This window comes from Rattus rattus, chromosome 2, assembly GCF_011064425.1.
Source record: "Rattus rattus isolate New Zealand chromosome 2, Rrattus_CSIRO_v1, whole genome shotgun sequence".
NCBI classification, from domain to species: Eukaryota; Metazoa; Chordata; class Mammalia; order Rodentia; family Muridae; genus Rattus; species Rattus rattus.
In genome coordinates this window covers 166,542,446-166,556,594 of record NC_046155.1, presented here as the reverse complement: position 1 = coordinate 166,556,594, position 14,149 = coordinate 166,542,446, and the positions used below count along the sequence as shown (strand labels likewise).

General features: G+C 52.4%; 1 protein-coding gene across 2 annotated transcripts in view; it reads right to left on the bottom strand.

Moving 5' to 3' along the window:
* Sipa1l3 (signal induced proliferation associated 1 like 3) overlaps positions 1-9,463 on the bottom strand; it is an 83,550-nt gene extending 74,087 nt beyond the window's left edge. Inside the window, exons 1-2 of one of the 2 annotated variants that reach the window (XM_032893991.1) lie at positions 7,620-9,463; positions 5,527-5,657 (exon numbers count right to left, since the gene is read on the bottom strand). In XM_032893991.1, coding sequence (XP_032749882.1) covers positions 5,527-5,657; positions 7,620-9,135 — 1,647 coding nt within the window. In that variant the 5' untranslated portion in view covers positions 9,136-9,463. The remainder of the gene's footprint in view (positions 1-5,526; positions 5,658-7,619) is intronic. The other variant, XM_032893992.1, reaches the window with a different exon arrangement.
* Positions 9,464-14,149: the final 4,686 nt, after the last annotated feature.

The following is a 14,149-nucleotide window of genomic DNA, read 5'->3' as shown; positions in this document are numbered from 1 at the left end:
GCACTCTCAGCCTGTGTTTCTGATCCCCAGCATCGCTTTCTCCCTAGCTCTGCAACCCTGAGCAAACTGCTGAATTTTGCATCCCATTCCCCATTTCCTCCCTCCCTCCCTTAGTTTTTGAAACTGGTTCATGGAGCGCAGGCTGGTCCCCAACTCATGCGGCTCCCAGGCACCAGGACTGCAAAGGTCACCCACCACATTCCACTTAGGGTAGATTTTTACTGATAGAGTTTTGCTATGTCCAGTCCTGGCTGGCCTCCAACTTTCGAGATTTCCACTTTGGAGCCTCTCACCTCACTGCCTTGTTGACAAAATGGGAGTAAGAATGTGACCTTGGCCAGGTGTGGTTGTGCACACCTGCAATTCAAATACTCTGGAAGCCGAATAGGATGGAGAGTTCAGGCCAATTGGGCCAGCTGAAGGATCCGGTAAGGAAGCTCACACAGAGCTCACCACTGTATCTGAAATACAGTGAGATCTGGGCAGACCAAATAGCTAAGCCCAGAACCTTAAGGAGAAGGCTATGGTCTCCACCCACTTCTCCTCAATAGGACAAGTTAGAGATCTGGGGAGGCACACACAGGAAACCAGATGTGCCGACCCCACCCACAACAGAATTACACTTTTTCCCTTCACTTTGTAAGACCTTCCCCTTTACTTTGCATACTATGTATGGACTAGGTATTACATACACATATACAAAAAAGTAAAAACCAGACTCCTAAGCCTCCCAAAGCTAAGGCCTAACTGGGCACAGCAGTGTATGCCCGCAGTGCCAGCACCTGGGAGGCTAAGGGCTGGGACTGTGAGTTCCATGCCAGCCTTGGGCAGTCTGTCAAAGACTCCCACTTGCTAGGCTGAAGGAGTGCACTGGGCCAGATGGTCCGAGGCTGGCTGGGGCACCCCATGTGTCATCTAAGCAGTTACTGGCATGGGGCAGCCAGTGCTCAGGTGTGTAGTGCCTCAGCCCAGCCCTGGGTATGCCTCTGCCTCAGTAGGAAGCTTGGCTCTGCCAATACTCATATGCCATCTGCTGAGAGACACGGGCCCACTGGAGCCTGTCTGCTTGGCGGCTAGGGGTGGGCATCTAGGACAGACCAGCCGGCTGGCTTGGAAAACAGCCTGGGCCCCATGCTCTGGTTTGTAGGGGCGAGAGGTGTGGTTGTGTGGACAGGAAGTTGGAGCCCTGTCTAGTTCCCCGGCATGGCCCCGGCCTCCTGGAAGAGTTACAGTTATGACAGGATGGTAGGATCTGCCACTCAGAGCTCTTCCTGTCCTGAAGTCTTTGTGGCCACTTCCCAGCCTCACTAGGAGTCAGGAGGACCCTGTCCTCACCTCACTGGGAAGTCAGGTCACAGCTCCAAGCCTGTTTTACAGAGGAACAAACAGAAACACATGGAACCTGTCCAAGTCATGGGGCACTGAAGGAGGGCACTGGCCAGGCAGCCCGGGGCTGTGTGATCCTAACTCAGCCCAAAAGATCCTGGTGGTGGGAGTGGATCGGAGCAGGGCATCCCGGCTTTAACACTGGGTGACCTTGGAAAAGTAATTCTCTGGCTCCAGTGTCCTCATCTGTGGACACGGTGGGATGAGATGATAATGGGACCTCTGTGGTAAGAGCTGAGAGAAACCGCTGGGGCAACGTACCTGAAACACTGAGGTCAGCGCCCGGCAGTAACGTGTGTTTAGACTTTAGTGTAGGTTTCTAGGCTGCTGGCACAAAATGGGGACTGTGTGGCTCTCTGCCCTGCCCCCGCCATGGGAAATGAGGTGAGGCGAGCCTTGAAGTCACTGCTTCTCCTCCAACTCCAGATGATGGGAGGTCAGGCCTGAAGGCCTTACAGGGCAGCTCTGCAGGGGCTGGGGCCAGGGCTGGGTCTGCAGGTGGTGTGTAGGTGAGGGCAGACAAAGGCTGCATGGTGAGTGTGTGTGTGTGTGTGTGTGTGTGTGTGTGTGTGTGTGTGTTTGTGTGTGTGTGTGCGTGCACACATGCATTTGTGTGCTGAGGCTCAGGCTGGACTTGAACTGATGGCAGTCCACCTGCTTCAGACTTCTGAGTGCTGCAGTTAGAGCTGTGAGCCACCACACCAGCTCCCTGAGCTCCCTGGCCATTTCAGAGGTGCCTCCATCAACCATCCTGTCTGAAGATCTGACCCCCTGCCTCTGCCACCCATTTCCCTGCTGTGTCTTCCACCTTACCATGCCTACCTGGCCTGGGCTATGAGGGTGCCTTGTGTAGCACTGCTCTGTCTTCCCCCAAGAGAGCAGCCTTCGGGCCACTTTGCTGCTTTGGTTGCTACTGTACTCCCAAAGCACAGCCTGGGGCTGTGAGGCGACCGAGTCTTGGTGGGATGGGCGGCCATGAGCCAAGGGCAGCATGGAACAGCTTCAAGTTACCAAACAGGAGTCAGAGCAGAGCAGTCACCCCTGGCCTGCTGAGGAAGCACTAAAGTGCCATGGCCCTCAGTGCACGTGACATGATGTCATTTATCATTCTAGGGGGTGAAGAGTGATGGTTTAGCATTTAAGAGCACTTCCGTACGCGCCAGGCACGGAGGCGCACACATTTAGTCTCAGCACCTGGGAGGCAGAGGCCTCTATGAGTTCAGGGCCATTCTGGTTTATATAGGGAGTTCCAAGCCAGCCAGAGCTACACAGTGAGACCCTGTCCAGATAGACTAGACTGGATTAGATAGATAGATAGATAGATAGATAGATAGATAGATAGATAGATAGGTAGGTAGATAGATAGATAGATAGATAGGAAGACAGAAGAATGAAGAAGACGGAAGAATGAAGAAGAAAGAAAGAGCACAGAAGCCTCAGGTGCCATTGTCTATAACCCCAGTCCCTGGGGCTTCAATGTCCTCTGACCTCCATGGGCACTGCATGTGTATGTAAATGAACTCTTTCATCATGAACATGCCCGGTGTGGAGCAGGGAGAGGGCTGACCTGTGTCAGGTGACTGAGGCAGCTGAGTGGGGTGGCCAGAGGATGGTGGACAGAGAGCTACTTGGCCCCGCCCCTTCCTGGAGGGTCCCGACAGTTCTGTACCTGCTGCTCTGTCATAGATGAGGGTGAAACTACGGGCTGATGTGAGCCAGCCTGGGTGAAGGAGTGAGGCCCACACTGCGGTGCTAAGCCTGTGTGCCGCCACTGCCGCTGTGAGAGCATGCATTTGTCATGTACGCGCACAGGCTTGTCACTTCACCAGCATTTGCTCACGTGTCTGAAGCCGGGTGAACTGTCACCTCACATTCTGCCTCAGTGATCAACTGGCCAGAAAGGTGAGCAGAAGGAGAGAGGGGCTGGCTAAGACACGGGTAGAGACCACCTGCGGTCTGGACATGTGATTTTGGGGCCCCGCTCTCCTCAACCGACACAGAGCCTTGTGTCATCCAGTTGAAAGCCTCTGATGGGTGGGTTGACTGTTCTCATCTGTCAGCCAGGAGGAGCTCCCAAACCCGGCCGGCCCCAAACTCCAAGTCCGTGGCAAGAGTATCATGCTGGGTTTTTAATGCCGGCGTGAGGCCTGGCATACGGGATCCTGGTGTGTGGGCCTGTATCAGCTGGCGGCCACCTCTCTAGAAATGCCACCTTTAGGGACAGCTGGGGATCAGACTCAGAGACAGGGAGCGGTAACTCAAACCTCCTTTCTGTTGGATGTGGTAGTGCACGTCCGGAATCTCAGTGTTCAGAAAGTGGAGGCAGGAGGATCGGGAGCTCAAGGCCAGCTTCAGATACACGGTGAGTGGGAGGTCAGCTTAGACTGCATCACACACGCTCTCAAGAGCACACCCAGAAAAACACAGAAATATTACAAGAACGTGCTTTACGTTTAATCCCAGGTATAGGGACGTGGGGCTGCTTCGGACTGTCTACGGCAGCTGACTGATTTGCCTCGTGCTCTAGAAGAGGCGTGGTTTTGTGAGTAGCAAATAGTTTCAGCGACTGTGTGACATTTGGAATTCTGGGGACTTTTCTGAGGGTACATAAATGATAAAGCCCTGATAGGCAGCGGGGGTAGTTGTTGGTTGTTGTTGGGAGTGGTGGTGGGAGTGCTGGCTGCAGTCATGCTCAAAGAGGAAACAAAAGGAGAGAAATGAAGGAAATTAGGTTTCTAGACACCCCCTCCTCAACACACACTCTATTCTTTCTCCCCTATCTACTGATAGGGGGTGAAACCAGCACGGAGAAGGGGTGAGAAAAAGAACCCACAAAGTAGCAAAAGACCAGCTGCACCCAGGGAACTGTCGATCTCAGTGCGAGGGTGGCGCTAGCCCTCAGGTGGATTGTGTCCTAGATCTGGCTGCATATCTTTCTCACCCTCTGTCACCCCTGTCGGTGCCTGGCCCAAGGTGTGGGCGTGGGATCCATGGAGAGCCAGTCGGGGATCCTGCAGAAGTGAATCATCCTTCTGGATAGAAAGCTATCAGGGGGGGTTGGGGATTTGGCTCAGTGGTAGAGCGCTTGCCTAGGAAGCGCAAAGCCGGGGTTCGGTCCCCAGCCCCAAAAAAAAAAAAAAAAAAAAAAGAAAGCTATCAGGATCCAGAAGGCCTGGACTGAAGACAGCTTTCTGGTGACAGAAGAGAAGGGTGGCGGAGCCAACAGGGCTGAGCGAAGAAGAGTTGAGTTCTGCAGTCTCGCAGAAGACTGGGTCAATCTGTGACCGGAGCAGGTCCCATCCCGCACCGATAGTGACAGAGTTCAGTGAATCTCTGTGACTTTAAGCCAGCTTTTAAGTCAGAAATGCATCCTGTCACAAACCACTTGTGTTGGTGTGAGGGTACAGCAATATGCCTTCTCCCCATTGTTGGAGCTAAGCTTTAATCAGGGATGGCTGGGCAGGACAGTGGAATTCTTAGCTGAGAGGAACAGGCTGGTTGGGAGAGGTTGAAGCTGCTTAGCGTGTCAGGGCTTGTTGCTATGCCCCAGGCCTGCTCAGACTGAGCCTCGAAGTCTTCCTTAGTACCTGAGTCCTGGAAAGATCCCTCTCCTTCCTCCTCAACAGTGTCTTTTCCTCTTATGCTCACTGGAATCAATCTCTTGAAAATAGATTTGGTGGGCTGGAGAGATGGCTCAGCGGTTAAGAGCACCCGACTGCTCTTCCAGAGGTCATGATTTCAATTCCCAGCAACCACATGGTGGCTCACAACCATCTGTAAAGAGATCTGATGCCCTCTTCTGGTGTGTCTGAAGACAGCTACAGTGTGCACATATATAATAAATAAATAAATCTAAAAAATATATATATATAAAAAAAAAAAAAGAAAATAGATTTGGTGACCCTGAGCTTTGAAGTCACCTGCTAGGTTCGGATCCTGGCCTGGCTTATTTGCTACAACTTATGTGATTTCTGAGGATCAGTTTTCCCCTCTGTAAAATGGACAGACTCACAGAATACTGGACCTCTTATGAGACGTGGCAAGGAAGTTTGGCCTGGAACCTGGTAGAACCAGGACATGGAAGTGGGAAGGGTTTATGGCTCCTATTTACCCAGCAGGCATGTTGGCATCGGGCCCTACCTCGCGAGTCCGGAAGATTATCCTGTACTGGTACTGAGGTCCGTGGTCCTTATGATCCTCCAGCTTCTCCCGCTTGATGCTCACGGCCACTGGCCCCAGCTTTTCATCCACGCCAAAGTAATTGGCGTGCTCTGAAAAAGGAGAGCAGAAAGTGTGGTCAGATGTCTGGAAGGAGAGGGCACAGCCCCATGGCAGCCTGTCCGTGGGGTGATGGGAGCGGGGATAAGGCAGTCTCACATAAAACTCATGAATCAAAGGTCAACAGAGAAACCCTGAAGTTTGATCAAAGCTGGGATTTCTGTACGGGTAAAGTCACAGGCCTCCCCTGAGCCCCAGGGCTGTCATCTGAGGAACAGGGACTCAGAGGTTATTCAGAACTGGTGTGTGAGAATGATAGGTCATTAACCCAGGGCCACAGGGATTAATCCTGGCTCTGTTAATGGCTTGCCTGGTTTAGCTCCCATTAGCCGTTGTGGAGCGGTTAAGCCCTGAGCCTAGGGAGTCTCCTGCCAACACAAATTCTGGGTTGAGATTAGATGTGTGGCCCCAGCCAGGTCACATGATGAGATTCTTAGCAGTCAAATGCGCTTAACTCAGCAATGTGAGGATTAACTGAGTTAGCACAGCGCCAGGCTGGCACACAGCAAGCACGCGGCTTAAATGCTGGCCATTAGTAGCCCAGGACCTCAGAGGAGTTCAGGACCCTGACAGACACAGATCCCTAAGTCATGCCTGTGTCTAACCAGGCTTCTACAGATCCACGTAATGGGAATGCTGAGAGTAACAGTCATAAATAAGACAAGGGGCCAGCTTTCTGCTCTCCCCTTTCTCCTACACAAGCCGCCGAGCATTCTACCAGGGAACAGTTCTTTCTGATATCCAACCCTAGTGGGTTTTGGTTTGTTTTGTTGTGGTTGCTGTTGTTAAGATGGCGGCAGCACCCTGCCAGCAGCCTGCATGATTCTGGTTCAGGGTCTTCCTGTTGTAATCAGCAAAAATTCAAAAACACAACAGATAACGGACTGCTTTTTGTCCTCACCCTGGTATTCTGTATATTTAACTGACAGTTCCCATTTTTAGATGCTCCTGGGCGAATCTAAGGCTAACCCAAAATAATGGGTGCAAACCAATGAGGACAGCATCAGTACTAATGCACACTGTATTCCGCAGGTGAGAGTTTACTCCTGAGGACGCCACCAAAATGCTGTTGGTTTTTCTACCTACGCACAACGCCCAGCATCACAGAAATCCCAGGAGATGGTCAGTGCCCAGTAAACATTAAATCAACCATAAGCCTCTGTGGCTACAAAGAAGTTAATTTAGAAAAGCTACTTTAAACATTTTGGGGCTTAGACAAGGTCATGCTATACCATTCTGTGTTGTCTTTGCAAGTGCTTATGTAGACTAACCTGGCCTCACACTGGAAATCCTCCTGCCTCAGCCTCACTACTAGGATTCACCTGTGCATCACCACACTGGAGGGACATGACTATCTGCCCCCATACCTCTCCTTTTTGAGGCAGGGTCTTACTGTGTAGCTCAGCTCTACCTCAAACTGAAGATCCAGCTGCCTTGGCCTCCTGAGGGCGCCAAGATGTGCGCCAACATCAAACAGCCCTTTCGCCCCTTAGGCCCTTTCCATCTTGGGATCCCACGCTACTGACATGGAGCCTCGAAGCCTCCATTCTGCTGGCTGGGATCCGGACCGTCTATTTCACCCCTTCACCGTTCAGCTCAGTGCTATTCTGGAGGGGGTACAGGATCCACTACAATCAACCCCTTTTGTCCCAAGAGATCAGTCTCAGGGTGAAATCTCTCATAAAGTCAGCAAGCTATTGGACAGACACTCCAGCCCACGGTCTGTCTGACTGCAGAGACCACTCTGAGCCCTGTGGACGACCTAGCTGACAGATGCTACACCTGACAAGACCCATTTATTATTTGTTTGGTGGCGCTGGGGCCTGAAACGAGGGCCGAGTGCCAGGCTGTAGCTGTCCCTGTCCTTCCAGGCACCATTAGTAATGAGACAGGGTCAGATGGATGTAAGCAGGGGGTGTGTTTCAAAGACAAGCCCGGGCCTAGCCACTCATCACCTTTGCCCACAAAGTAGTCCTGGTAGTAGCGAGCGCCCAGGTCCACGTGCTCGATGCTGTACTGCCTGGGCCGGCTCTGTGTCCTCTGCTGCTCCTTGGGCACCTCCAGCACCGAGATGCTGGCATTTGTACGGTGGGTGCTCAGGGCGGGCTCAGCCATGTGGGCCTCGCTGCTGCCCCCTGGGGAACCCACGGAGGCCCGGGAGAAGCTGACATTGCGCTCTCGCTCCCCGCCAATCTCATTGCGGAAGTGCGGGCAGCTAAGTAGCAGGTCGTTGCTATTGTCGTCGCCCAGGTCCTGCTCCAGGTTCTCTTTGCAGTTCAGATCCTCCGTGCTGGTGAAGGTCGGGTCCAGCGTCCCCAGGCTGTGGGCCCGTGATGCTGTGAGTGCCACCATAGCTGAGGCAGCAGAAGCCGCTGAGGCCCCTGTGGTGGTGTTACGCCTCTGGGCCACCGACACCCTGTTGGCAGCTGCCTCGTTGAGGTCGAACAGCATGCTCTGCACGTCGAAATGGGCAAAGCTCTTCTGGCAGACCCATGGTCTGCTGGCTTCTGGGGGGCTTCGGCCTTCCTCAGTCTCTCCCAGGGGTCGCCCCACTTCCCCCTCCGGTTTACTGCTCCTCAGTTTCCTGAAGATGGACGAGTCCACAGTGTCCCCACTGCCCAGGCCCCGCACCGGTTTCTTCTGGGCCTTCTCCTTCTCCTTGAGAGGCTGTAGACTCTGGAGACTATCTTTGGTAGGCTGGCCATTGCGGGGGTCTCCCTTAGCTCCACAGCTGCCCGCTGAGAGGGCCCCGGGATCCACCCGCAGGAGCTCACTGAGGTTCTGGGAGCCCCGAGCCTCTGGCTGCTCGCTGCGGAACTCATTGAGGATGTCGAAGAAACTCTGCTCTGGTACGCCCTGCACGTCGATGGAGGACGTGCTGCCATACTCTCGGAAGAGGGGCAGCACCCCTGGGTGCCGGGTCCCCCTCGGGTCTCCGGGTTCCTCTACATCACACTCACTGAGGGTGATCTCGCTGCTGCTCCGATGCCGAAGAGGGAGGAAGGCCCGGCCAGGGGACCGTGGCCACCCGTCCTGGAATTCTACATCTTTGGACCTTCTCCTGGACAGTCGGTGGAAGGCTCTGGATCCTGAGGAAGCTGGGGTGCTGGAGGGGAGCTGTCCATTTTGTAGGTTCCTCATGGAATGGGCTACTTTGGTGGTCTTCACACCATCTGTGTCCTGTGAGGGGCTGGGGTTGCTCTGTTCTCTCAGGGCATCTCGCTTGGGCGGCCAGTCAGCCACTCTGGCCCGCACTCCCATCTTGGGCATGGCAGGGGTGGTGGGGCTAGGGCGGGTAGTGGCGGTGGCTGGGCTCTCACCAAGAGGCTGGGACATGCTGCCATTCTGGGCCCAGAATCCCATGGGAGTGTAGTCCCCGGGGTGTGGCCCAGGGAGGATATCAGTGCTCCTGGCCCCACAGCTGGTTGCCAGGTCCACACCATCATTAGGAAGAGGCCGATAGGTGGTCATAGTCCTCGGGCGCTGGAGTGCTGCTGCCCCTGGAAGTTGAGGTGCAACTCTATGGGGTCCCCTGGCCCTCAGCCATTGTTCAGGCCTGCCAGTCCTGGGATAAAGGGTGTTGGCCCCCGAAAGTGCACTTGAAGGTTGTGAGCCTGCAGAGTCCAGTTCTTCACCATCGCTGTGGACAGCAGTGCAGATGTAGCCTCAGGAGGCAGGTATCATGCGGGGGGCTCCAGATGCAGTGGCTCAGTGGGGCGGAGAGCGTGGAGGCTTCAGGCCACGGCCTGTGGGTGCTGGAGACGTCTTCTCGGCCATCTGCAAGGGGAGAAAAGAAACAAGTGAGGTGAGCAGAACGCTGCTGCCCAGAGGCAGGGGATGCGGCTTCTCCTGATGGCGAAGACAGCTTTACTCGTTTGAAGACTCGTTATTATGGAGCCTTGTCTGCCTGTTCTCTCCTTTCCTTTCTCAGACAGGGTCAAGCTATGTAGCTTTGAACTTGTAGAGATTCTCCTGCTTCTCCCTCCCGACTGGGTGCTAGGATTACAGGAGGGCAGCGCTGTGCTGAGCAGGAGTTAAAAGCAGAGAAAGGACGGTGATGGGGCCGCATCCCCAGCTCCAGCACCGTTAGGGCCTTGCCACTCGTGTTTCACCTGTTTACTGGTCCCGGGGATTGACCTGTGCATGCCAGGCAAGCGCTCTGCCACTAAGCTATACCAACGGCACGAGCTCATTCCATCCACAAATACTTTATAGTTCACAACGCTAGTAGACGAGGTCTTTGTTTTTTTTAAGATTTATTTTATGTATGTGAGTACACTGTCACTGTCTTCAGACACACCAGAAGAGGGCATCAGATCCCATTACAGATGGTTATGAGCCACCATGTGGTTGCTGGGAATTGAACTCAGGACCTTTGGAAGAGCAGTCAGTGCTCTTAACCGCTGAGCCATCTCTCTACCCCAGTAGAAAAGGTCTTAAAAACAAAACAAAACAAAACAAAACAAAACACCACAGTCTCATTTCATAGCCACCAGAGTTCACAGGAATTCATTATTAGCCCATAATACTGTCTGCCCCAAGTCCTGGTCTGTCATCTCAAAGGGCCTTTTGTTGAGTTGGTCTGCCCAAAAGAGGACCCAAACAAGGTCCTTAGTGCTCTGGTGGATGCTCTTCCTGTCTCACCCGCTCCGTCACAGCCATCTCCCCTGCTTCCCATTTCCCTCCGGGCTTAAGAATACACCTATTTCTCTACCTCACAAATGGCTTCCTACCCCCGTGTGGATGGGAACCACTGGTGGGTCCTAGTATCATAAGAAGAGGCAGGCAGGCTTGGCTACTCTCAGGTCCGCAGGGATGTGTCTCCTGTCTGTTAATGAAGCCACTGCTTCTCCTGCCCAGAGCCTTGCAGATGCTATACAGGCACTCGACTGCTGAGCCCAACCAGGTCTGAACTTTCATCTGACATTTCTCTTCTTTTTAAAGACATGCTTTCACATGTAGCTTGGCTTTGCTTCTTGTCATGCTCCTGCCTCCATATCCTCTAGAGTCCTGGGACTGCAGGAATGCTGGGATTATAGGTGTGTTCCACCGTGCCTGGCTAGTTTTGCGTCAACCTGACACAACCTACAGTTATTAGCGAGGAGGGAGCCTCAAGAAAACGCCTCCAATAGCCTTGGCTGTGGGCAAGCCTACAGGGCCTTTTCTTAGTGATCAGTGCGGGAGGGCCCAGCCCGCTGTAGGTGGTGCCATCCCTGGGCTGGTGGTCCTGGTGTCTAAAAAAAAAAAGCATGCTGAGCAAGCCACGAGGAGCAAGCTGATAAGCAGCTCCCCTCCATGGCCTCTGCATCACTACCCTCACTGGTTTTGGTAATGAACCATTAACTGTGAGTGAAATAAACCCTTTCCTCCCCAAGTTGTTTGGTCATCATGCTTCATCACGGCTAGAGTAACCCCAAGACAGGAGCATTACTGAGAAACTGCAATGTGTGTCCACAAAGTCAAAGGTGAGTTGGACATGGGTAGGGAAGCTGAGTTGCAGCCTCTGGCGACTGGAGGGTCCCACAAGATGGAGATGTTCACATCCGCTTATGGACTGACTCTACTATTAAACCAGCAGTTCGGGAACACAGGGGTGCTTCTTCCCAGGACGGCTGTGCAGAGCTGTGCTCAGTAGGGAGTTGTGTGGCCCTCGTACTGCACAGAGGCAGACTTTCTCCTCTGATGTTGGCACACTGGGGCTGTGTGAGACAACTGGAGGCTAAGCAGGGAACCTGAGCTGCTGTGGTGTGTACCTCCTGCCAGGTGGGCTCTCCGGATGGTGTTTGGCTCCGGTTCTGTGGACGCTTTTAATCGAACCTTGCTGTAAACACACGCAGATGTTCTACAGGCCTGAGGCGCTGTAAACATCTCCCCAGGCGTGCGACTGGGTCTCTCTGTGCTGTTCTGAGCTGAGTGGTTCCCCAGCCTCTGGAGTGTGTTGAGTGTGTTCCATGCAAAATAAACAACCCCCAAACCCCCCAGGTCTTCCCGATGGGGAATCCAGTTAGGAGAGAGGCGTGGTGTGTGTCTGTGAATCCAATGGCTCCAACTGTGGTGTGCCGTGGCCCAGTGACTGACAGTATCCCACTCTCACTGTGAAGTGGGGAAATTCCTGCTTCCCGTCTCCTTCCAGGCTGAGCATTCCAAACTTGAAAATCGGAAACATATTTAAGTGTCATGTGGGCATCTTGACACACGCCAACCCCAGCCTTGAGAGGCAGAGGCGGTGAGGATATGAAGTTCAGGGACACCCTTGGTTACACAGAAAGGTCACTCCTGATAGCATGAGATCAACCTTCCTTCTTCCTTCTTCCCTCATTTTAAGGTTTAAGTGCCAGTATGATGCAAATGGAAACTTCCTCTGATGATTTCTGGTAGGTTTAAGTGCCAATATTATGACTTCCCCTGATGAATTCTGGTCCCAAGCATTCTGGACTCCATTTGTACTCCCATTCTTCCAGGAAGTTTTGGGGGAACTTTGTCCCACTCCCCCCAGGTCTGCTGAATTTGGGGGAGAGGAGGTGGTGCATCTCAAACCGCAGTATATCTGGGTCTGTAGAGTGTCGCTCAGTAGCAGGGACACTGGCTTGACTTTTCCTGGGACTCTGGTTCCCTCTGGCTGGTGCTCCCAGTGGTTCTGTGAGTTACTTAGTGACTGTCTCTGACTGAGATCACCAAGCTTCTCTGGATTCTGGGACCACATACCAAGAAGAGAACTGGGGAAGTGTGAGTGGAGCAAAGGCTGGGCAGGCCCAGGGTTAGCAAAGGCAGAAGAGAAAGGCAGTGGTTAAAAGTCAGCAGGACCTGCTGGGTGAAAAGTGTGGTGGTTTGAATAGGTATGGCCCCATGATCAGGCATTGGAATGCTTGGCCCATAGGGAGCGCCATTATTAGGAGGTGTGACCTTGTCAGAGGAAGTGCATTATGGGGGAGGGGGTAGCAGGTTTTGAGGTCTCATCTGCTTAAGCTATGCCCAGAGTGACACACAGTCTCTCCTTGCTGCCTGCCAGATCAAGATGTAGAACTCTTGGTTCCATCTCTAGCACCATTGTTGGCCTGTATGTGGTTATGGTTCCTGTCTTGATGATCATGAACTAAACCTCTGAAGTTGTAGTAAGCCAGCCCCAATTAAATGTTAACCTTTACAAGTGTTGCCTTGGTCATGGTGTCTCTTCACATCCATAAAACTGGAAGATAGAAATTGGTACCAAGAGTGGGGTACTGTTGGGACAGGCCTAACTGTTTTTGTTTGGAGGATCATGGATTTTGAGACTTTGGGATAGGAAAGCAGTGGGATGCGTTAAGGGGGGGCTCAATGGGCCACCCTAGTAGGAACAGGGAAGAGAGTGGTGCTAAGGATGATCTCAAATGTGTGTGGGGTGGGGAGGCTGGCTCAAGAGGTTCCAGAGGAGAATTTAGTATTCTGTCTAAAGACCATTCATGTGATATTTTGGTGAGGAACATGGCTGCTTTTTTGTCCTTGTCCAAAGAGTCTATCAAAGGCTAAGGTAAAGAGATTTAGATGAATTATAATAACAAAGGAAATCTCAAAACAACCCAGTATAGACTCGGAACTGCGGTTCATTCTTATGGAGAGAGTTTTGATGAAATGGAGCAAGCTAACCAAGGAAATATACAAAATGTATGGTTCGATGATTAAAGGGGCATTAGGAAATGGAATGGAGCTAAATCCCGTGTTAAGGGATATTAAATGGAATTAAGGGAGTAGAGACCTTGGGGCGAGACCTCCCACTCAGCTAAGCTTCCACTTTGTGAAAGAGAATTAGAGAAAAGCTTAGGTCTGGGTGTGGTGGTACATGCCTCTGATCCCAGCACTCAGGAGACAGAGGCAGCAGATATCTGAGTTCAAGGTCAGCCTGATCTATAGAGCACATTCCAGAAGAGCCAAGCTTAGGCAGTGAAGTAAACCATCAAAACCAGAAAGCTGGTGAAGATGTACTTTAACAAGGAGGCCATGTTCCAGTCCCAGCAAGCAGCAGAATTTGGCAGTTTTGGCCATGTAGTTCTGGCTTTAGAATCAAGAATAGGAGACAGAGGTTATGGAATCTATGACTAAGGAAAGGTGCTGAGGTCAGGTGTGTGGCAGGAATGTCCCTACATGGAGGCCTAGAGAGGCCATTGCATGAAGCTGTGAGGGTGAAGCCTAGACTGCCCTGGAGACCTCAAGTTGTTGGCGATGCCAGAGCAGTAGGATGCCTGCCAGGGAGAGCTGCTAATGGGAGTGGAACCAGCCGGAGAGAGAGAAGTGTGTTGCAGGCAACAAGGCTGAAAGGAGTTGGAGAACTGAACAGTGCTTTGACATCAGACAAGGAGATGCAGAGTTTGGAGTTTGCCCAGCTGCTTTTCAGTTTGTTTTGGTCCAGTATTTCCTTACTACAATGCCTTTTGGAATGGTAATATATATCCTGTTCTGTGCCATTATATGGTGGAGGTATATTATCTGTTGTTTTTTTTGTTTTGTTTTG